Raw genomic sequence first — 24866 nt, 5'->3', positions numbered from 1 at the left:
GGAACAACTGTGTTTAACGTAGTCTAGGACGATTAACTCGAAAAGTTTGGACACAGCACACAATGCGGCAATGCCTCGATAGTTCGTAACAGAATGCTTGTCGCCTTTCTTAAAAACAGGAAAAATGAAAGAATCCTTCCAACCGTTAGGGAAAATTCCAGATTTTAATGAGAGGTTGAATATGGCTGCAAGTGGTGTACTCAGGACGTCTATACAGTATTTAATCACCAAGGCGGGGATTCCATCAGGACCAATGCAGGTGGAGTTTTTCAAACGAAGACCAGCTTTACGGACGTCATCTATCGATAAATGTGGAAGGGGTTCAATGGCTAAGTGCATGGGAACTTCTCTTGCAGCATTTGAAACGAGTTCATCAGAAACCACTTCGCTAACGAAAACACTGCGAAAATGTGCCATGAACAAATCGGCGATTCCATCAACGGTAGACATTTCCCGATCTCCATTGGACATCGTGGAAGGAAGGCCGGATTCCTTACGTTGATCTTTCACGTGATTCCAGAAACTTTTGGGATTAGATCTAAGCTTATGTTGAAGACGATACTGATGATTGCGATAGAGATGTTTGTTGAGCGCCTTATACTGTTTGTTGATTCGTATGTATTTCTTTCTCGATTCTTCTGTTCGCAGTTTGCAAAACTTCTTCAGAGCAGCCTGCTTAGAGGTTTTTAGGCGCTTCAAACGATGACTGGACCATGGAGGGTGAATTAGTGAGAGCGAAATTTTCTTTGGTACGAACTGGTCGATTGCGTAACCAACTATACTTGTAAATATATTCGATGCAGCATTCACGTCACAACCTCGCATTTCTTCATCCCATTTAATGTTGTCGAGAAAAGCGATCATTCTAACGAAGTCAGCTTTCCAAAAGTCGTATGAGATGCTTCCTGTGGCGTTTCGGTAAGGAAAAGCCTGGCACAATTTTAGCGATACTTGTAGAGGTGGGTGGTGGATGCAATGTTTCACTAGTGGCTCAGGTGCCTCAAAAATTGAGCAGTTGGAAATTAGCTCCTGACTGAGAAAACATAGATCGAGCAGTCTATGATTCGCATTGGATACACTATTCAGTTGACGGAGACCTGCAGTACTATAACTATCCAGAAGGGCAGCCGCTAAGGGTCCAATGTTTGAGCAACTGGATTGAGTATAGAGGTATCCGGCATCGTTTACACACCATTTGAGTGAAGATAGATTGAAATCACCAATAACAAGAATGTCGTCGTTTGTACTCATCTTCGATACAATCCAGAAGAGAGAATTTATGTGTTGATTTATCAATTCAGAATCTCTTACTCGGTCGGGAGGCAGATATACTACACAGATGAATACAGATTTTGATTGTAGAGTGAAGGACATCCACAGTTGTTCAACACCAGTGCAATTCGGTGGATGGAGCTGTCGAGATTGAAAAGTTGACCGAATGGCAAGTAAAACTCCACCACCATTACTTTTGGGGCTCGTGTCTCGTGACCGATCAGTGCGATATACTGTGAACTCCGTGCTGAATATTTGCCTAGAGAGTGTGCTGCTTTTTAACCATGTCTCCGTGAATGCATAGATGTCGTAACAGGCGTCTGAACAAGCCAATCTGTATTGAGCCACTGACGTGTTGATGCCTCCAACATTCTGGTAATAGATGAGTACGTTATCTTCCAGTAGTGTGTTATAGTTACACGGGACACGGTCGCTGTAACGCGAAGATCCATTATGTGGAGAACAAGATGAAAACAATGGATACTTTCCTGATATTACAGGCTGGACGACTCTTCCACCAGACCCAAGCACAGGCCTGGGACGACTGTTGAACGCAGGCAGGAAATACTCGACTGTGCTGGGGGGCTCAGAGTCTCCCATAATACTGAACGGTTTGCGTCCCAGGTGATGAAGACTATCAGAGTTGGAGAAGCTGCGATGTGAAGGATTTTCAACGTATGAAATGTTCGTATTTAGAGTGTACTTGCCAGAGGGGGTAGCACGGAAGACCCCGTCTCCAGAACTGAACACAGAGCCAGGACGACTATATTATAAGTTATAGGCAGTATCGAAATTTGTAAATGATGTTAAAACGGAGCATATGCCACAAAGCATGTCTTGGTTTTTATTATTGGATTATTTATGACATTAAAGTTCAGTAAATTTACATTTAAAAATCGGAATTTGAGATAAAACGGTAAAAGTCATCGACAACTTCCGTAAGAGAAAAAATTGATGAAACCGGATTGCAATAACCGTGTTTGAATGTGTCGTGGGCAAGGTTATGAGTTGAGACGAGAACTGACATTTGGTTTCTTACTCTTCTTTTTGCTTTTCCTTCGACCAAGTACGAGCAAAAAGAATGTCGATTCATACGAGATGTCAGGTTTCCAAAAAAAACATATATTTTTTGTATCATATACTCTATGAATGCTTACATTTGGCTGATGTAGTACGAAATTGTCACATATTTTTCAACCAAATTTTTTTTTTCAAATATTGAGTACAATTATGAAGAATTGCACTTTCAAAAATTATTGTCAACCTTTCAGAATTGATCAATTAGCAGCTGGTCCGGGTTTGACAGTTATCTGGTCTGGAATACACCCCTCTGTTCACTGGTCTCGTCTCATGTTATGAGTGGTATGATTGAGAAAAAAATCTACGAAATAACGATGAATAGTTTGTTCTATTTTTGTTCTTGACAATATTACGTGTACCGGTATGTTTCTTCGGTTTTACAACAGATGGGATAACTTGATTATTATTCCAGCGAATCGAATTTCCAGACATTCGTTGGAAAGCTACTGTCATTGCGCGTCATTTTCAGTATATGTCAAAAAGTTGAAGTGTAAACAACATAGTTTTTTGCCACTTCGAATATGTCGAATTTCGTACCAACGAGAGTGTTTTTGCGGGGAGTGTTACTTCATTACTTCAATATGAAAAAAAAAAACTACGGGAAGTCATCGAATTTTGGTGGAAGTGTATGATGACCATGCTCCAACTGAGCGAACGTGTCAGACGTGGTTTGCTCGGTTTCAAAGTGGTAATTTTGACTTGGAAGACGAAGAACGTTCCGAACGTACGAACGACTGCTCCAACGGCCTAAAAGAAAAGTGCATCAGAATCGATGGCTGCGCATAATATTCACGGCCAGAAGATGATGCTGTCTATTTGGTGGATCTAGCTGGGTGTGGTGTACTATGAGCTGCTAAAACCGAGTGAAACCATTACGGGGGACCTCTACCAACGACAATTGATGCGTTTAAGCCGTGCACTGAAGGAAAAACGGCCACAAAGCGAGCAAAGACACGATAAAGTTATTTTGCAGCACGACAATGCTCGGCCGCATGTCGCGAAACCGGTCAAAACATATTTGGAAACGCTGAAATGGTATGTCCTATCCCACCCGCCGTATTCTCCAGAAATTGCTCCGTCCGATTACTACCTTTTTCGATCGACACAACATGGCCTGGTTGGCCAGCACTTCTTCATTGTTGATGAAGTCAAAAATTGGATCGATTCGTGGTTAGCCGACAAACCGGCCGATCATTTCCGCAAAGGTATCCGTGAGTTGCCAGAAAGATGGGAAAAAGTTCTGACTAGCTATGGGAAATATTTTGAATATTAAATTTGTAACCATTTTTGCAGAATAAGGCATTAATTATTGAAAAAAAAATCGAAGAAATTTACCGGTACTCCTATTACATGCTATCACATATATTTCAATCGATAAAAGTTTACGACTCAATGAATCATGAACGAAATAGAGACATTCGAATTTGAATCGACAAAAAAATGTTTAATTGGTTTGTTGTTCATTGTTTTATTCATCACATCAGCATAAATTATAACAAATTCGTGTGTTTCGTAATCACTTTTCTCCAGAATTCCATTCTGTCTTGATTTGGATTTTGCAGCATACGTGGCGATTGCGTGATTTCCAAGCATCTCAAGTTGAAATGTTCCGAACTGCGATCAAATGGCTGTATTGGTTCCCACGCGAAACCAAGCATAGATCCACCCGGAGTAGGATCACCGAATTTGGCAAAATTTGTGATGACTTTAACGAAAACATCCCGTACTTTGCACTCGTTGCTGTCTGTAGGCAATGTCGGTAGAAAAGATGGGCTAAAATGTTCAACTTGTAGTGTCAGTTGTTGAAAGCATTCGAAATAATAACATAACTAACCTAAACAGATAGAAAATATCATCACCGTGGCAAACTCCGTTAACCGACCCTATGTTGTAAAGTTTCTTCAGAAGGTCAAATCGACCATTGAACGAAAAATTGTAGTTGTAATGCTTCACATTCGGCTGAAATTTGGCTATCCATTCCGCGCTCAAATTGCTGCTGACAACGAATGTGACATCCGACATCAAATCGCATGTTTGATTAATAGCTTCCCAGCTGATGTTATTCCCACCAAGGTAGAAGTTTTTAACCTCTTGTCCAATGCCGATTTTCTGTTCTAGGTTTTTCGTTTGGCCTATGAATCGCGGTAGAAGCCACTCAGGATGTCTGTTGTAGTCCTCTAAGCGATATTTGCTCAACGTTAATGCAAGCATCCCTTCTCCGCTTGTGCATCCGGACATTATCGGCATATCAAGTGTGTCAAAGGACTTCATAATTTCTTCGGGTGTTCGAGTAATAATGCTGTCTTCAGTGGATTGCTGCTCGATCACGGGTTTGAAAAGAAATCGATGGAAACAACCTTCCTCATCTGGACCTATGACATCGTCTTGGTATTTTACCAAAGCACTGGCTGGGGCTTTCATCAAAGTATCTGGAAATAGATCATATAATTAGTAGGGGGAAGGTTGGTATAGACGGACACCGTGAATTTCACAAAAAATATATAACTATCTTATCACAAATTGATAGTCTAGGTCTCTTTTTATAATAAAATTTGTCTTAGAGGTAACAATTTTGAAACATGAATGTATCCGGCATCATTGAGAAAATAAGATTGAGTCGGGATAGACGGACACTTGGCGGGAAAGAAAGACACTAACTGAATATTCAAGTTTTTGTGCTCGATAAGATTTGGAGGTCTTCAAATATGCCTTAAAAATGATCTAACAAAAATGCTAGACTAAAATTACCTAGAAGGGCTTGTAATTTTTCTCATTTTTTCATGTATGAAATATCTTCCGGCATTCGGATTACGTTTTAAAAACCGCTCTGCTGATTCGTTCATGATATGTGGTTGCACTTGCAAACGTAGTTAGTGAGCAGTTTTTTTTAAAAGAAGGAGGAGATAATCAAATTATTTTCAAAACAAAATGTTTGTCTTTTGTCGGTGGAGTGTCCGTCTTACCTGACTTGATTAGTATTTTATTTTTCGACAATATTTCTGGAGTAAAAACTACACCGCTGATTCGATAAACTTGAAGAGAAGTGATGGTAAAACTTTCACGTAACGAAAAATACCCCAAAAATTAAAAGAATTTAAAATAAGAATGTAATTTATCAATTATACATGGGTGTTCGTTTTTCCTATTTCCCTTATATAAAAAGGTGGGAAATAATGTGGTAAGGAAGATAAAAGAGAAAGTTTGCTAATTCGCAACGGCTATTCATTACATAAAATTCTTGTTTTGTTTTTTAGATATTTCGGAATAGTATAACTCTTCAATTGCGTTCTATACTGGTCGGTGCGGATCATGATTATTAGAATTGGGGAAAACAGAGGCCAAATCGGAAGTCCTTTTTTTCGACATTTGCAAAAATGGTGGTTCTAACGCTGAACGCTCAATCTTCAAATCTCGACGCCCAACGCTCCACAATTAATGGTTCCATTATCATTTGAAGATTTCGAACAAATTAAAATAATATAAAACATTAGGTTGGGAAAAAAGTAATCCATTATTTTGCGTGAAATTCAAAACTCTACTTAATATGGTTCAGATTGCCCGATTTTAGTCAAATAAATATGCACCTTTTTGTTGTGAAATTTGTTGCCATTCTAATGGTAACTTCATAATGCCTCTCTCGTAGAAGTCTTCGATTGCGAACACTCTGTAACTCACAACTAAATGGAACAAACAAAAAACAGCAAAAGATTTTTTTTAGCGCGAAGTGAAGTTTAGTATTTTTATCCTTTACAACGAGCCTTATCTTGAAACTGTATTGATATTACGCGAGCTATTGATCTCTAAAGCCAGCTACCGAGAAAATCATGGATTATTTTTTTCCCAACCTAATGTTAAAATTTTTGTTTGGCTACATTTTCTTGCACCTTTGGTCTATTTTAAATTAATTTAAATTTACTGTTTATTTTTTATGATAGAACTATATAAACCTAGAATTTCTTACATAGGAATTGAAATGATCTTGGAACATTGCTGATAAACCATGGAATTCACATCCATCACACTCCGCAACGCTATCTTATGTTATTCTCCCTATTAGAATTTTTCTGTATTTTCTTATATTCCTTACAGAATTTTACCATTTCGTCAGTGGTCGAGAATGATGTTGAAATTGAATGAACTGATATAGGGGAACTGGGGGGAATGTGGTCACCCTAAGGAACATGCCCATTTCCTGTGTCCCCACGCCACTAAAATTCTCGTTCTTCGAAGAATATTGTAGTTCAAGATAGTAAACGGCTTTTATTATGAAAATTGAAAATGGTACCAAAATCGTATCGTATGAAAAATCGAACATTTTTTTAGTGAGAAGGTAAAGTGGTCACCTGTGGGAGGCAAAGTGGCCACTCGCACATATCACGGTAGAAGAGATAGATTTATGTGTGTTTTCTTGACCAAATTTGTTTAAATCATTATTAAAATAGTAGGTACATGTATGAAATGAGCTAGGCCTATTCACCTAGAACCGCAATTGAAATTTTCTCATACGTACAAAAACGTATTAGGGAACACATAACGTTTTTCAAAATGAGGCTTAATTTTGGTTGGGGTGGCATATTTTTTCTGGGTCAAAACCACAAAAGGGACCCCTTTATATGTGTTCACCTCCCCTAGAATATGTGAACAGTCGTCTAAACTACTACAAAACTACGGCCGAATGGCTTTCGAGAGAGTGTTTTTTGTTTTTATTTACTTTTTGACATGTGACGGCTCCACTGTAGCACAGGGTGACTCAAAAGTCATGAAATTCTTCAAACATAAGATGACTATCAATACGGTGTCAGAAGTGATGGTTGCCAGACGATTTTCATAAATATTTTTACAATCGAACTCATCGAACGAAAATAAAAATTGAGTTGTTAAGTTACTATTTTCGTTTTGTTCGATAAAATAAATAACTTTATTCTTATTTTCATAATGCATATAATGAAAACCATTTTTGATGTTTTTTATATTTATTGCAATGAGTTCTAAAAAAACACGATATTAGGTTCAGGGCTTTCTATTTACCATGTTCACAGAAAAAAACGGATCTTCAATATCGTTGACCGTGGCTTATCATAAAGCATCCAGGAAACACATGAACATGAACACGAAAATTTCCGTTGATTGAGTGAATAAAAAATAATATAAGACACATGAGAAAAAGTAACCAAATGCCACTGAGAAAAACGTTTCATTTGCTGTAATTTCATTTAATATGTTCGGTTGGTTGAATTTTTTGAGAGAAATATCGCATACATACAATTTATTACAAAATTAAATATCTCACAATTCAACTGTCTACAAAATGAAGACATGTTATCATGTCTTGTGCTGGGTTGTTTACATGTAGAATGGAGTGGAATGAAACGTCCAAAAACGCGCGATCAGTATGTCACAGCACTCACTGTGTCCTCAGCCTTACTCTTCAACTCTAAGGTTTCTGAAGACTATTTCACGTCCCTAACATATGTGTTCGTATCATATAATCTATGAATAATTACATTTGGATGATAGAAAAAATAAAAGCAAAATTGTTGCGTATTACACTTTTTTTTATGCTCTATCATGAAAATTAGTGTAAGAGTACATACCATGAGTACATTATGTCGAAGTGTATTTTCAAATATTATTAGCAACCCTTGCAACCCCTAGAACTGAGCAGCTGGTTCGAAAACAGGTCCAAAATCGACCCCCTATTGTCTGTTCTCGTCTTAGAGCAAAACGAAAGTGAATGAATGAACTTTCAGTGGCTTGTTGTGATTGTGAGGCTTGGCGTTGATTCATTTTTGTCTGAAATTCAGCTAAAAAAAATAATGTGAAATAATGTGATTAATTAGTGATCTGGGGAAGCCGGTTGGATGGAGCAAACAAAGCGCAAGTAGCGTCGCTACCTGTTAATAATCAGCGTATTCACAGGAAGTGGCGCCCTATTTGGAACCACTCGATGAGCTGGAACACTGAGTACAGAACCTCTGAGTTAGCTGGTGACGGAGGATGCTTGTGCCGTCTACATGTTTATTTCCAGCCGTTGTTTGTTACGGATGTCGGCGAATTTCGCTCGGTTGATGCAGAAACATATAGGCAGAGTGTCATCTACGGGACCATTAGTCACAGTGAGATGTTCACATATGGAAATTATCTCTACCACAATTAAACCAAAGTTGGTTAAGACACTGTGTTATATCACGATGCCGAGGTCGATAACACCGTGATAATGATGACTCCGTGTTTCTACGAACGGATAAATTTAAATACCAACCCCGTTTCTCTTCGCCGCCGGAGGGTGTTTGATCCACCCCTGAGGTCCAAAAATTATACCTAGTACGAACCTACAACTAGATTCATGCGTGAGTTTAACATGCTCCAAGAAGTGATTTCTATAAATATGACACCAGAAGAAATTCGAAAAAGACTAAGATTATTTTTGAGAGGACAACTGAAGTAGATATGTGTTTTTTTTATGTTCCCGTGTTTAGTAAGCTGAGTTTTATTCCTTTATTACCATGTCTAGTGTTTAAGAAGTATAAGTATGAAAGATACAATGTAAATTTCTGTTAATAAATCTTAGGAGAAGTTCGCTGAAAAGAAGCAACGAGTTGATTTTCATTTCTCCTGGTGGAGAGTGTTTGTGTATGATTGAATCACATGTACGAATTGATGTCTTTGTACGTTATTAACCCTCCTGTACTCGCGTACAAAATCATAACACGTATACTCGCGCACGGTGTCACAGACCGAAAATTGAACTTCTCTGTAATGTTGACATTGTGTATTTTTCAGGCTTTATTGGCATTTTTTGAAGAGGGTATGATTGAATGAAAAAAACTCCAAAAAATATGTTTTCTTCGTCTTTATTATGTTTTAATAGTCATCTAATTCAGCCTCCTCAAAATAGAGTTATTTTTGATACTCTAAAACAAATAACGAAATTCGAATTTTTCACTGATATTAATTGAAAGTAAGCAACTGAATATAATTCATGGAAGTATGAAGAGCTATAAAATAACATAAAAATATATTAATCGATTGTGGTTTCATTGGAGTAAGAATCAGAACATATCATAACTACATGCTCGAAAGAAACATATTTTTTACATTTCATGCAGTTGTTTCGTGTTTTTCAGGTCTTTTATCGAAGAGAAGAATGTATAACGACCTTCTTGATAATTACCAGATGATAAAGGTTCTGGAATATAAAGTTTGCATATTTCTAATATTCTTTGTCACGTTTTTTGGTAAACTAAGAATTAATGCCTTTTTTTTAGATGGAGCATAAAAAGATGATATAAAAGGATTTCTAGGAACTTCCTTTTCTGTCTCTTCCTCTCTTGTCGATATTGTCCATTAAAAAAATATCCCCGAAACTGTAACTGTTAAAAATTACCATAAGCTACCAATTAGTTTATAGTTTACTGTTTACAATTCTTCAACAAGTGAAATTCTTTCACAAGTGTGTATATGTATGACCATTATATTTAGCGAATAACTATACGAAAGCCAAACATTTAGATTTTGCTTTTGAACGTATGAATCTAACGACGAATAGTTAATATATGGATCCGTTCAATCCAGTTACAAAAGGGACTGAAATCAAATACAAATAGTCCGGTAATAATCTTACGCATTATATTCAATAAATATTCCATGCCACTAACATTAATTTATACATTTCATTCAACAATATTATAGAATACGAAAAACGGCACTTGTCCAAAAAAGTTACTCATATACTCGCGTCGGTGTGTCAGACCGAAAGTGTTAAAAAAGTGGCACACGTCCTCTTTGTACCAACACATGCGATACGCTAAACGACGACGAACGATGAATAGCGGAGTATAGGAGTGTTAAAGGTAGGTAATGGAACGGTGGAACAAATATATAATTGCCTTTGTGTCTAGAAGAAGAGCGTTTGCGATGTGGAGGAGTTTAGTTCGTGCATTGGCAACAAAAAAAAAACGAATTTCGACATATGCGAGCCTGGGAGTTGTCATGGCGAGGACAAGAGTAAATCGTGATTCACTTTTCAGCTATATATACAGAACCATACAAACCGTCGGACTTTTTCAGGGTCCGTAAAACTTTCTATAAAAAAATTTAAGAGATTTATTTCAAAAAAGTTTATGCATTCTAGAATAATATCCGAAAAGTTGAACAAGTGAATTAAATAAAATCATTCCGTAGTCCAACGTCAACTCAGCAATGCTATTGTGTCCTGCACACCATCCCCTATAATTGATATATTGAGAATTTCAACTACAAAAATAACTCCGCCTGCGAATAATAAATCTCTATAGTAACATGTGTTCAGTCCAAGAAGCGTACTGAAGAGGGAAACAAATCAGATAGTAAGTCCCTCCCCCTTTTTCTCTTCGTTATGCAATAGTCGTGCATAAAAGCAGCCGCCAGTCCGCGTGGAAAGGAGGGAAAAACTCACTCTTTGTGTGGACACCGACTGGATAACATCGTTGCTGGACGAGCTGGACGACGAGGGATCGAGTGCCTTTCTCAAGGCAATGAGGGTGGAGGTGTAGTGCAGGAGTAGAGTAAAGTTTTTTCAAGGGCCTTTCTCAAGGCTAGAGACGAATGAACTGAAATAGTTTAAAGTCATAATACAAAACCTGACTCCTGACCGCGGAAAAAACAGTTTCCATCCAGCTAGCAACAAGCGCAAGAGTACAAAAGTGCAAAAGTGCAGACCAAGCAACAACAACAGTAGCAATATCAGCAAGAGTCGCTGCATGATAACGAGTAGCAAAAATCCATCTGCATCGCAAGAGTAGCAACAGCAGCATCAGCATAACCTCAGTAGCAGCAATGACGCAGTGGAATCGCATCAATTAAATAATGTGAATTCGATTAGTCATGAATGAAGTGTAAATAATTTGAACACCATGTTTTCATTCTGCACTGCTCAAACCCTTTTTCCAAAGCACATCCAAAAGAGTTTATGTGCTCTTTTCAGAGCAAGGAAGAATAAGGCGTGAGGAACACAAGGGTTCCTTCCACGCACCCGGTTGTCTCCATGAGTGGAGCAACCATCATATACAGTCCACCCATAGCTCCCAGCAGACGGAACAACATGTCAGAAAATGATCCTGAAACTATTGAGAACCAGAGCAGAGGGTCCATAGCCCCTAAGGAGGATGGTTGTAATAGCTGTTATTCATGGTCATTATGTAAAGAAAGAAAAGGATAAGCCCCTAAGCCGGGAATTTCCTCTGTGACCTTCTCAGGCTAAAAAATATATCGTCTATTCGAGGAATAATGAAAGAGTTTCTCAGCGACCTTCTCAGGTTGTAAAAAATTTTTGGAACATAATATGAGAGTGATGAAAAAATATATATATAGTACGAGAGTTTTCAATGAAGATTTCTTAGTGACCTTATCAGGTAAGAAAAAAACCTATGTACTAACATGTACAATGAGAGTGATTTGCTACTCCCAAGCGTTATTCGGTATGTGCTTAGTGCAATTTCGCTGGTTCAGATTTGAAATCACACTCTCTAGCGAACGAACAACATCCATTCTTATACTGATATTGTGCAATTCTATAGGCTGCAAGAGAAGTGAATATTGCTCGCTTCTGATCTGCTTGACGGTTGGATACGGAACGAGGCAGAATCAATGAGACCGTACATGGAAATGTCAGTTTATGTTCAGCACACTTTTACACTGACTAGAATCTGTTCAACCGATACCACACAGATATCACACATGCACAGCTCGATACAATAATGGAAAGAATGGAAGATATTTCAAGATAGCAGTGTTATTCTGTTCGGTGGAAGCAGAGCATAGAGTTCCACGCCGTTGCATTTGAAATTTTAATCTGCTTGTTATGTCCGAACTGCGGCAATGAGAGTGAGCATTATTTTATGTGTGAGAATTGAAGACTCTTTTCTCAATCATTTGAATTGCAGGTATCCTCCAAAAGACGGTGACGTGATACACGAATTACATGCAGCGTTAGTTCTACAGGCAATGAGATAGGAGAGGAAAAATATTGCGATTTAAGTACCGCCATTTCTCGATAGATTTGCATCAACCGATAGGAAATATTTCTACGCGTCTATAACAAGGGAGAAATTTGTATATCCTTCGAAACTAACTATTGAACACCTGGATAATGTCAAGCACGTGCGTTCTGATGTTTTGTTCCTCCCTAGCCAACCGGCTGTGTTTCCAAGAATTCCGAGATAACCACGAACCCAATAGAAGATGTATTTTTTAAAGAATTATTTCGAATGAATGATGAAAGTTTGATGCTTGGCTTAGCTTATGGTTTCAGAAATCGGATCGAATTATTGAATGGAATAAGTTCATAGTCCTACTATAACAATACGGTCGTGCCTTGAACGTTACCCTCCTATTTTTTGAACGCCATTGTTTGTTAATGGCACACTGTACAATATATATTACAATAACCGTTTGGCGTCAAAAACTTCTCAGTTTTTTGACGAAGGATTACGCCTTTCGGGAACATATTGGGGTATAAATTGAAAAGCACATCGAGCACATCGTGAAAATTGTCCAATTTCAAACGCTTATTGCTCAGTCATTTCATGATGGATTGATGAGATTTTTTCGTCAATCGATTTCGGAACTCCATAACAATTTTTTACATTGAATAAAATGATATATGTCATAAACTAACTATCGAACAATTGAGAAATCTCAACCCCTATCCTAACAGAAATACCCACTTCTTATTGGTCGAAATCGTCGACACATGTGGCGGTTCCCTAACAGAGACATCTAAACTAAGCTGCCTGGGGAGAAAAATGGCATTGCAAATACATGAAAGAAGGGGGAACTTTTGTTCCCACCGAAATATGTTCCCTAACAGAGACATCAAAATCAAGGTACCCGAGAGAAATCGACAATGCGAATACATGAAAGTAGGGGGAGCTTTTGTTCCTACCGAAATGTGTTCCCTAACAGAGACATCAAAACCAAGGTGCCCGAGGAAATCGGCATTGCAAATGTGTGCAAGTCGGGGGCATTTTCATATTGCGATTAATTCTAGCAAATAAAATTTAAATTTGAAACTTTAATGTTGGTTGCTTCGTGAAATGTTAAATTGAATGAATGTGTAAAATTGTATATAGTAGCAGTTGTGTTAAAAATAACTTGAAATTAGAAACGATTCATTTAAATTTTCATAAATAAAAACCAAGGTGTGCTCCCACTCGAGAACGAGTCGTTCGGTTTAGGCTGTCAGTTTTGTTGTGTTCATTTCCACCCATGCAATGTTCATACGGCGAGAAAAATTGGAAAAGTGATGAAATATTCGAAAAAGTGATTTCCCGTATGCTCTACATATAGTATTAGGTGTTGTTAGTCCAATTAAAATTCATATTGCGTTGAATAAAAGGTTGAATAAACACTCAGAAAGTAAAAATTATAAAGAAAATTACGTTTACCATATCTCATTCGACATCTTCTATCTGATATGCACCATCCAACGACTATTTACCATTCTTCTATCATCATCACTAGGTAAACACTAGTGAAGTGGACTAATAATACCCAACAACCAAACAAAACGGGTATTTTCAGGGCCACCAAATCTTTATTAACCTTCTACAGCCCAACCCGCCTTTAGTCGGGCATCACGAATTTTCTTTTCAAATTATTCAGTTATTTTTTTCAATGTTCACCCCCACTAGAACGTCTTTAGAATGTTTTCCTCTATCACACATACACATTGGTTTTATGCTGGCAGCTTTCTGCTACGAGTATTTTATGTTGCAAGTCGGAAATCTATATATATATATATATATATATATATATATATATATATATATATATATATATATATATATATATAAAAATGGAGTGATGTCTGTCTGTCTGACTCTTATAGACTCCAAAACTACTGAACCGCTCGACATGAAAATTGGTATGTAGGGGTTTTTGGGGCCGGAGAAGGTTTTCGTGACAGTTTGAGACCCCTCCCCCTCTCTAAGGGGGGGCTGCCATACAAATGAAACACAAATTTCTGCATTATTCGGAAATTAATCAAGCAAACCAAACCAAAGTTGGCATGTGAAGGTTTTAAGGTATAATACATGTTTCTATGATAGTTTGACACTCCTCCCCCCACTCAAAAGGGGGGGGGGGGATCTTCCATACAAATGAAACACAAAATTCTGCACTTCTCGAGAATTATTCAAGCAAATGAAACCAAATCAGACATATCGATGTTTAAGGGTGCAATAAAGGTTTCTATGGTGGTTGGGCACTTTGACCGGATGCAACGAAAACGTCTAAACAAACGGTTTAAATATCATAACTAAAGCATCCCATGAATCTAACCAGATGAAACAAACTCCGTAAACTCCATTTGAATTAGTACATTGTAAACTTGGAATACGTGGAACATTGTCTTCAAACGCACCCCTTTAACCCTCCTGTTCTCGCGTGCAAAATCATAACACGTATACTCGCGCACGGTGTCACAGACCGAAAATTGTACTTCTCCGTAATGTTGCCATTGTGTATTTTTCAGGCTTTATTGGCATTTTTTGAAGAGGGTATGATTGAATGAAAAAAAATCCAAAAAATATGTTTTCTTCGTCTTTATTATGTTTTAATAGTCATCTAATTCAGCCTCCTCAAAATAGAGTAATTTTTGATACTCCAACACAAATAACGAAATTCGAATTTTCCACTGTTATTAATTAAAAGTAAGCAACTGAATATAATTCATGGAAGTTTAAAGAGCTATAAAGTAACATAAAAACGTATTAATCGATTGTGGTTTCATTGAAGTAAGAATCAGAACATATCATAACTGCATGCTCGAAACAAACATATTTTTTACTTTTCATGCAGTTGTTGCGTGGTTTTTCGAGTCTTTTATCGAAAAAAAAAAGTTTAACGACCTTCTAGATAATTACCAGATGGTACAGGTTCTGGAATATAAGTTTGCATATTTTTAATATTCTTTGTCTCTGTTTTCTTGGTAAACTAAGAATTAATGCCTTTTTTTAGATGTTATGCCCCATCCATAGCCAAAGATGATATAAAAGGATTTCTAGGAACATCCTTTTCTTTTTCTTGTTTTCTTGTCGATATTGTCCATTATAAAAACAGATCCCCGAAACTGTAACTGTTAAAAATTACCATTAGCTACCGATTTGTTTATAGTTTACTGTTTACTATTCTTCCACAAGTGAAATTCGTTCACTAGTGTGTATATGTATGATATTTATATTTTGCGAATAACTATACCAATGTCAAACATTTATATTTTACATTTGAATGTATGAATCTAACGACGAATATATCGACGAATAGTTAATATATGGATCCGTTCAATCCAGTTACAAAAGGCACTGAAATCAAATAAGAATAGTCCGGTAATGATCTTATGCATTATATTCAATAAATATTCCACGCCACTAACATTAATTTATACATTTCATTCAACAATATTCTAGAATATGAAAAAAGGCACTTGTCCAAAAAGGTTACTCCTATACTCGCGTCGGTGTGTCAGACCGATAGTGTTAAAAAAGTGGTACACGTCCCCTTTGTACCAACACATGCGATACGCTAAACGATGACGAACGACGAATAACGAAGCTAGAGAGAATCGCAAAGTCGTAGTGTTGATATTTTCTGGGAAATGAACGAATTATTGATTTCTCGGTCTGACAGACCAATGCTGTTCATGAACGTATAGGAGTGTTAGACGACCTCAGCATCAATAACAATATATACAAAAGTTCGTTTCTCTTTTGTTCTCTTGATGATGTCATTAAAGTGTTGAGTTTCACCAAATCTGAGATGTGAAAAGGCCTTTCGGAGACCAAGTTTGACGAATTCATTCACATTGCATATTCTTTTCTAACAATTTAGGTCTTCATCATCATCCTGCGTCATGTATTTGGGATAATGTTTCATCGGATTTAGAAGATTGCCTAGCACTGGCCCTTCGTTCATCATTGTACTAGAATAACAACACTGACTTTTCGTTGTTTCTTGTTCATGAAGTTGTCTCATTCATGAACAAGTGACATTACAAGAAAAAAGTTATTTTGATATATATTTTAAAGTGAACATACCAAGAACGTCCTCATCCGAGTCGCCCGTGCATCCCAACAAGCGGGCTAGCTTCCTTGCCTTCCCTTCTGGATCGACCTGAAATGCGGACTCTGTGCAAGAGTCGCCACTTTGACATATCACTCTATGGAAGTACTTTCTGGAATCAAGCAGTCAAATTAGACCTACCCCTAATAAAGGAAACAAGTTATTTATCACCTTGAATTTGGTGATAAATAATGCAGATATGTGGACCAACTGCCAGCACTTTCGCCGAAAAGTGTAACGTTGTCAGTGTCTCCACCAAATTGCTCGATATTTTCATGAACCCATTGAAGAACTAAACGCTATGAAATATCCGATTGCTAACATTCTTGAGATTGAATTCGATTGTACTTACTTGATCTTTGAGTCCAGCATTCCCACTGATACCAGCATTTGGTAAACAGAGAAAACCCAGGGGCCCCAATCGATAAATGAATGTCACCACAACTACTCCCTGCTGTATCAAATATTCGGGGTCGTATATAAGAGAACTCACTGTTCCATATTTGTAGGCACCACCATGAATATAAACCATTACAGGATATTTGTTTGAATCCTTCTTCGGTAGCGCGGGGGTGTACACGTTAAGATATAGCTCTTTTTCGGAACCAATGATAGGCCAATCGAACACAACGTGATTTTGAATAAAATCGCCTTTATCAGTACTGCAGTTTAATAATGTTTTTGTAAATCGCTCCAATCGAACCGGTGCTCGAAAACGAAGATCACCCACAGGTGATCTCGCATAGGGAATGCCTTTGAAAAAATGATATCGGGATCCATTGGGAAGTTTTGCTGTAACACCCTGAACTCTGCCTTGTTGTACTTCTATTATCGGACGCTCGAAACCTGGCCAAAAACGTACGAACACATTCCAAATTGCATGTTTACCGAATGCAACTCCGAGCGTTAGTAACGCACTCAGATAGTCAATGCTAATCCACATTTCACTTTTGAAACGCAAACTTGCCGGGTGCTACAAATACACTGTGCATTTCTGGCGCTTGCACTTGACACTGTTGGCTATGAAGTTCTGTCAGGGTAAAAAAGAATACCGTGGCCATTCGAAAGAAAATATAGTTTATCAGCAATAATTCGTTTACTGATAACACAGAGCGTGTGCACGCTTCACTCAATCACAGTTGAATTCTTCCTGGGCGTCACTTGGGAACTTTACCATAAAGTAATAAGGCTTATGCTTATCATTTTGACCTCTGATCCTTGCATGAGGGATGTTTATTTTCATTTGTTCTGGAAAAGAATATCGGTTTCGAGCCAGGGAACTCGAGTATTAAATTTAGTTTGTTTTTATAAAAAACATGAAAATCGTGTACTGAGTAAAATACTAGAATAAAATGTCTGACCAGCCCTATGTTGATTCCAAGACTGTTTGAATTGATGTCCGCCTCGAATTCAGTGCAAGTAAAACCCAATCAATTTCGCAAACTACTTGCCGGCTGATTTCTGATTGATTTCGGGCCTTAATCGTTCAATCGCTCCGTTGACCTATGGTCTAGTCTAGAATGACGTTCAGTGTATGTTCAACACGAGAACATTGATTGCCCGGCTTTGGATATAGTTTCTGATTCTGGTACGGCGGACACAGGTGAACTAGGTGGCACTCGTGTGACGGAAATAAACCAAAACAGAACATTTCGAACCAAAAAGATGGGAGAATCTTACATTAGAAAGTAGTAGAATTAGAAGAGGTTCAAGTTACTTATGTTTATTGAGAACTGGATATTGTATATTATTTTTGACGAAACCATTTATAAGGCAGTGGCAAGTGTATTGCTTCCCACAAAAAACTAGTTTTTTTCGTTGCACTCGGAATACTGTTTTAATAATTTTCTTAACCGAATACTGCTGAGGGTATCTGACAATACTGTAGATAAAAGTGTATGATGATAACTTGGGAGTCATTTTATGTAAACAAACCACGATTTCAGAGTGCCAACGAAAAATTCTGTTTAAATTAGTTGTAAATCCAAGAAGTTCGTGAGTTTTTCACTAGAAATATTCTGTTTAGGACCTACTGTGTAATATCATTTAATAATGTTAAGAAATTTTAGAAATAACTGTTTAGTAGAATGGTTTGGTCGCCCTGAAATGGTTTTTTCTTATTGTAGAATCAATTGACGATAATTGTTTCATTCTTGTCCTCGCAGAACAATACATTAGCTGGTCGTATGCTGCAATTTGTTTCATATCAATGCATTGAAAATTTACCTCGAACGCTATTTCGGTGGCCTTTCTCACTTTTATTCTATGTTTTGTCAACAACAGATGAACGTAAATTCTTGTAAATTCTTGTTTCGACTTCCGGTTTACTGGTAATAGTATTGAATGATAAAAAGACGGGTGGGTAATGTCGGGGACATAACCGGAGAGACGTAGGACTACACCAAGGGGTGTCCATTATTCGAATATCATGGAGCACAGATCTCAGAATGATCAACTTTTCATGTAAAAAATTACAGAAAAAAATCAAAGGATAAAATGAAACCTCAGCACTCAGCAAACACTCAAACGTTTAGATTCAAATACGAAATAATCAAAATTTGTCATGCAAATGTTGCAGGGGTTATTGTTCAGCCGGCAACGAACACATACTTGATGGCAAGCATACCGTAATAGGAATTTACCGTCTGGTATCGTGATTTAATTGGGCTTTGCACTCCTCATGAATAACTGTGTTCTAAATATGTAATCCGCCATTTTGTGGTGGCGGCCATTTTGGATTTGCGTTTTTCATAAATAACTGTGTTCTACTAGTCAATCCATTTCATTTGATACCCATATTGATGGGGCTTTGAAAAGATTTGTAATCCGCCATTTTGTAGCGGTTGCCATCTTGGATTTTCAAGATCATGAAATATGCAGTTATATAATGACTGCAGAGATAAAGGTGTGTTCCAAATTTCAGATCAACCGGTCAACAGGAAAGGGGTCAAATTTCAATTAATGTGGTACAGCGCCATAGACAAACATGTTACATACAAACATACAAATATGTCACAGCTAAATAAAACCGTTTAAAAACTCAAATCGAGTGCGATTAGCCACTTATTCAACCGGCGCGACGCTTCCGCCGCTTTTAACACACTTCGATAGGCTCTCCTGCTCCACATCCCATTGAAACTCCTGTCTCTCACTCTTGCGGTATCGCACCGCATACATCCCCGGCAAATGCAGCAATCTCTTATGCTGAAAATCAATTTCAAGATAGCGTCTTTCCTGCTTGGCGTCCGATGATAGAATGTGGCCAAGCACCACCATCGCTCACTTTATATAGCCATATAGTTAACGTTGTAGCGACCGCCTATATTTGTTTATAATCTCTTTTTTGTTTCCCTCCTTCATCTTCTCCATACCTTTCACCCGTACCCGTGGTTGCTTGTAATGAATAGCTGTTTGCTGCGGGAGCGCAGACAAAATGTATGGGAAAGTAGAGAATTATTTCTTCCAATTTTTCATCAATTTGAACTTTATATGAGCTGAAAAACCGTAATGTGTAGCATATAAACAACTGCTGAGGATATTTCCTATCAATATTTGTATTTGGGAACAAAATCCATTCTTTAATTGAGGAGGTATTAGCGTTCAAAAACTGAACACTTTTTCACACCGAAATATTGAAATGGGCCCCTATATTGAAAAGTTAGACGTGGTCCTACGTCAAAAATATGGAAACCCCATACGATTTGGGTATTTCGTTGCAGGAGTCTTACCAGCGGAAGTAGAATATCGTATTCCGATGTCATATTAAAATCGAGGATGGTGACTTCCGATTCGTTAAAAACGAATCTAAAAGACCGAAAATGGCATGAAATTCCACAATACGATCGTGAATGGTAGCGTTGACATATATTCATGGGTACACGAAGAAGAATGAATAAAGAGAATAAAGTTTGATAGTGAGTAGATAAGATTCAAGCGAGAGGGAGATAATTTTTGGGTGGTAAGAACTTTGCCGTAGAGCGACGCGTGTGGAGTTAGACAAAGAAAGAACACATCCAAATGTAAACGCAAACGTCAACGGTTAATGATCAAAGCCAACGTCTAAGTCAAAGTCATCTTCAACACGCAAACATAAACGCCCTTGTACAGGTACGAGCACATGCACACAGATTCATACAAAGAGTTTATCAAACATTTCTGATAGAGAAATCAAATGCTTTCCCCCTGTAGTGAGCGCCACTCGATGAACCAGGATTGTGCTAGCCATTGATGGCAAGCGCCAGAGTGAACGTGTTAAACAATCACGATGTGAAAATTGGAGGCCGGTTTAGGACCACCCCGAATTTACCGAAATAACGGCATACCGTGTATTACAGGTAACAGGTAGATTCAATTTATATAGTTTATTTTGATGAACATACCATAAGCAACTACAACTGCCTTGTTCCGCAAAGTTGAACTATCTGAAAGAATATTGAACTTTTTTTTCGTCATTTTTCGTCAAAGAAATTTCCTTCGACTTGCACTGTGGTCACGCGTATTCAAGAGCTTGCCCCTCGGAATACATTCAAGGCGTGTTATTTGACTTAAGAAATCTCAACTAAGTATTAATAAATGGCGCTAGTTAATGCATACGTTGAGACGGCAAAAGTTCCACAGGGAATGTTAACGCCATTCAAGAAGAAGAAGATGTACTTTTGGAACGGGAAGGGGAGATCTCAGAGGAAAGTGAGAAGTATTCAGAGTAATAAAAAAATAAAAAATAGTATTATATATAGTTTGCTACAATACGGTGAAATTCTTATTTAATACAACTTATTGATTGTGCGACGTGACAACGCTTCGTGGAGACTGTTATTCCGCACAGAGCGCGTTGTCACGTCACAAAATGAATGCCGATTTTTGCAATGTTCTTGTGATTTTTTTGAAAAACTGAATATACAGGAATCATCGTTCATCTTTTGTTGACAAATCATAGAACAAAGTTTATTTGTATGTTTTGAAACGGAACTGAAAATACAACATTAAAGTCCAAAAGTCGGAAACCGTAAAAAGACAGGTGTTGCCACTGTGTAATTCGCCAAGCCGGGAATTCACCATTTTGCTTCTATGCTGGGAATGACATCTTACCTGGGCTAATGCTCGAATGGGAAAGAGGACGATGACGGGGCTTGGTATCGCACGAGCGTAAATGTGTCAAAGCGTTGCTATGGGAGACGTCATAACCGGGCTGTATATACTGAGGCGAATGCCATAAAGCTATCGGTAACCTGCAGTGCTACCAGCATACATTCGAGCATCCACACAGCCACGTCACAAAAGTATTGGGCTGGAAACAATCGAATTCAACTGTAAAATATTCTCCAACTGAAGATTCTTATAGGATATTTTCTCTATTTTACGTTAATATCGTTTACTATTTGGAAATCATGTGATTTGCGCATAAAAACGAGAAAACACGGTTTTTAGTGAATTGAAACGTTGTCACGTCACACTGGAATGAGTTGAGATGAATACTTTAAAAATGCCCAAAAGAAGGCAATATTCCGAAGAAAGCATAAATTATGAATGAAATATGATGACAGTAAACTCAAACAAAATTGGACAAACCAAGATTATTTACCCTAATATGATTATCATACTATTTCGTTTTGCCAGAAAGAGATTATTAATGCTTAAAGGAGGAATCTAGTCCTCCGAGGAAATACCCAGCACAAATTAAAAACGACTACCCAGTCTACTTTGTTGTGTCAGGTTGGTCCCAACAAATGGTGTCGACAACGATACCGATATCGTGCCATTTTGCAATGATTTTGTCGACCTATCCTTCGTATTTGACAACCAATTATGGGCCAACACTGTGCCAATCTGGTACCGCGTCGACCGACCGAAAAACTACTCGACTCTATTATGGTTTTATATAATGAGAATAAAAAGTGATGAAAAAAATGGACCGTTGATAGGAATTATTTATTTCTTTATAAATATAAACAAATATATTACACATTACATTTAATTGTATATGATTTTCTATGATCTTTTTTAGGATATTGCATATTGCATACTGCATCACTGAAACAAAACATTAATTGATTAAATTATATCTGATTCAATTCATATTTTACCGCACTATGTACTTGCTATCGTGACGGTATTTCTCGTCGTATCACGATGATTGCGCATAATTTTACGGATGTGCTCAGATATTGTTTTTTTACAGCGTGGCGGGGGGCAGGAGTGGCCACCAACTGCTGGATGCTGCTGTTACTTACTGCACTGCAATAGATTCTGCATCGTGTGGGTAGTCCACTCTGGTGAAACCATTTGTATGCGGAAGCATGTGTCCCATCCGAAGACCACGAAACGTTCGAGTGTGAACCAAGAACTACTTAATTGAAGTATTGTGGCCTCACTGAAATGAAAATTGTATTCACAGCAAATATCGAAGAAAACTATATACATTGAAATTTTCCTTACCCCTGAAGGTGATAGGTGATAGCATAATCATCCCAGATAATCCAGCTCCATCAGGATTCCAAATCGGAGGAGGCATGTATACCGACCAATTGTTTGGTGTTGCTGTCTTATTTGTTGCACGGCAAATGAATTCTGCATCATGTAGGCGGCCCAATCTGGTGAAACCATGTGAACAAACTGGAAAAATATAATATAAAACAATAAATCGTAACCTAATTGAAAAACTTCTCGTACTTACGACATCTGATTCTCGATTCATTTTCTGTTTTGTTTTAAATGACAGTTCGGATAGAAAGAGAAAAAACAATACTTGCAGTGATGCCGTTTCGCTCAGTTGATGTATCGAGTTCATTTATAGCTGAAACTATAGGCAGTGCTGCTTGCGGGGGGCAAAGTGGGATTAGATTCCGGCACTTTTGTAACATTTTATGGCGCTCGGTCGACATCGGACCGATAACCGCTCGAAAACAGTTTAGAGCGGGTATCGATTGCGGCATTCGTTCACAAATAATTTTATAACGCAGCTTTCATCAAAGTGATTTCTTCGATATGGTGAAATATCTACTACATCATGTCATATATTTCGTATTCATTATCAAATCCATAGTCAATGACACCCATCGACATCGAATTATTATCGACACCACGATTTCGCTAAATGCTCCTTTCAGTTCGGCCTGCAGAAACTTTTCTGAACTCAATCCATCAAATTTTGTGTCCCTGAAAAGGCCGTTGATTATATACGAAGTTACTAAGGTAATAATGACGAAAGTGGAAGCGCGGCTGTTTAAGCACGCTTTCCTCGGCTACGACGGGTCAGCTGGATGTCTTTGGGCATGATTTGACGCGTTTTGCGTGGATAGCACACAAATTGGTATCTTTGAATAGGCCGACTAAATATGCCTCGCTTGCCGGTTTCAATAACCTGTTCTCTAAGCAATATAAAGGTTTTCGGGTCAATAACTAACAATCATAGAACTCGTGGACATTTTGTCTTTCGAATGAAATGGTTGTCATACCACTCCGTTCAGCCGGGAAAGAAGTATCAACGTTCAAAACCTTGCAGTCCAGCGTAACTCTCTCGTTTTCGAAACTGTGAACTTACACCCAGGTACAGAAAAGAAAGCCGTAGTCCTACGCCAAAACGAGACTGAAAGTTTGCTTCCACAGAGATCCAATATTTATACTCTAGCAAATATTCTACTTCGTTGGTCGTCGATAAGTTGCTCGTTTTTTTTTTTATTTAAATCGTTTATTTTTACAGGCTCAGTTACATAGGTTTAAAGGAGCTGAACTCCTTACTGTATTGTTACTAGTATATAAACATTTTTCCTTAATTCTAATGTTAATAATATAGGAAACCGATTACTCGCGGTCGACTCGAGTTTAGAAGGGTGACATATTTTCTTCAGAAAAAGGAGGGGATATGAGGATATATTGACAATGATCACACTCACACTCTCAATCACACTCATCACACTCAATTCTTAAACCTATCTTATATCTAATATGTATTTACATTTCATCTTATTCTTAAGAAGGGATCCGATCTCTCACAAAGGAAAAGGAAAAGGAAAAACTAAGGATGTAAGGACAATCACACACGAAGATCGATAGCTTTAAGGAATACATATATTTGGGACATGTAATCAAGGTCTAACCGAGCCAACACGTCTCTCACCGGCATCATGGGCTGCCTTCCTCGGGCCCGAAGGGTGACTACTAAATTCGATCTGGCGACAAGATACAGCTCGCACGACCAAACAACGTGCTCGATGTCGTGGTAACCTTGGCCACAAACACAAAGATTGTTGTCGGCAAGATTAATACGAAAGAGTAGCGCATCTAACGAACAGTGATTGGACATGAGTCGGGAGAAGGTGCGAATAAAGTCCCGACTCAAGTCCAGACTTTTGAACCATGGTTTGAGGCTAACCTTAGGGATAATCGAGTGGAGCCACCGGCCCAATTCATCTTCG

General features: G+C 38.0%; 1 protein-coding gene across 1 annotated transcript; it reads right to left on the bottom strand.

The window, feature by feature from the left end:
- Window positions 1–3792: 3792 nt before the first annotated feature.
- On the bottom strand, window positions 3793–17814 carry LOC129767324 (acetylcholinesterase-like). The gene is made up of 5 exons (XM_055768061.1): window positions 16805–17814; window positions 16624–16751; window positions 16428–16564; window positions 4187–4781; window positions 3793–4125 (listed from the first exon to the last, which is right to left on the bottom strand). Exons 1-5 carry the CDS (start codon window positions 17393–17395, stop codon window positions 3843–3845), a joined length of 1734 nt encoding a protein of 577 aa, XP_055624036.1. The 5' UTR covers window positions 17396–17814; the 3' UTR covers window positions 3793–3842.
- Window positions 17815–24866: the final 7052 nt, after the last annotated feature.

Source organism: Toxorhynchites rutilus, chromosome 2, assembly GCF_029784135.1.
Source record: "Toxorhynchites rutilus septentrionalis strain SRP chromosome 2, ASM2978413v1, whole genome shotgun sequence".
Lineage (NCBI taxonomy): Eukaryota > Metazoa > Arthropoda > Insecta > Diptera > Culicidae > Toxorhynchites > Toxorhynchites rutilus.
The sequence above is the reverse complement of the archived record's forward strand: the minus strand, read 5'-3'. Positions and strand labels throughout refer to the sequence as shown.

Coding starts and splice junctions, on each gene's coding strand:
- LOC129767324 (XM_055768061.1), bottom strand. CDS start 17,395: ATGTGGATTAGCATTGACTATCTGAGTGCGTTACTAACGCTCGGAGTT. Junction 16,752..16,804: donor ATGCTGGACTCAAAGATCAA/GTAAGTACAATC, acceptor GATATTTCATAG/CGTTTAGTTCTTCAATGGGT. Junction 4,782..16,427: donor CTCGGATGAGGACGTTCTTG/GTATGTTCACTT, acceptor ATCTATTTCCAG/ATACTTTGATGAAAGCCCCA.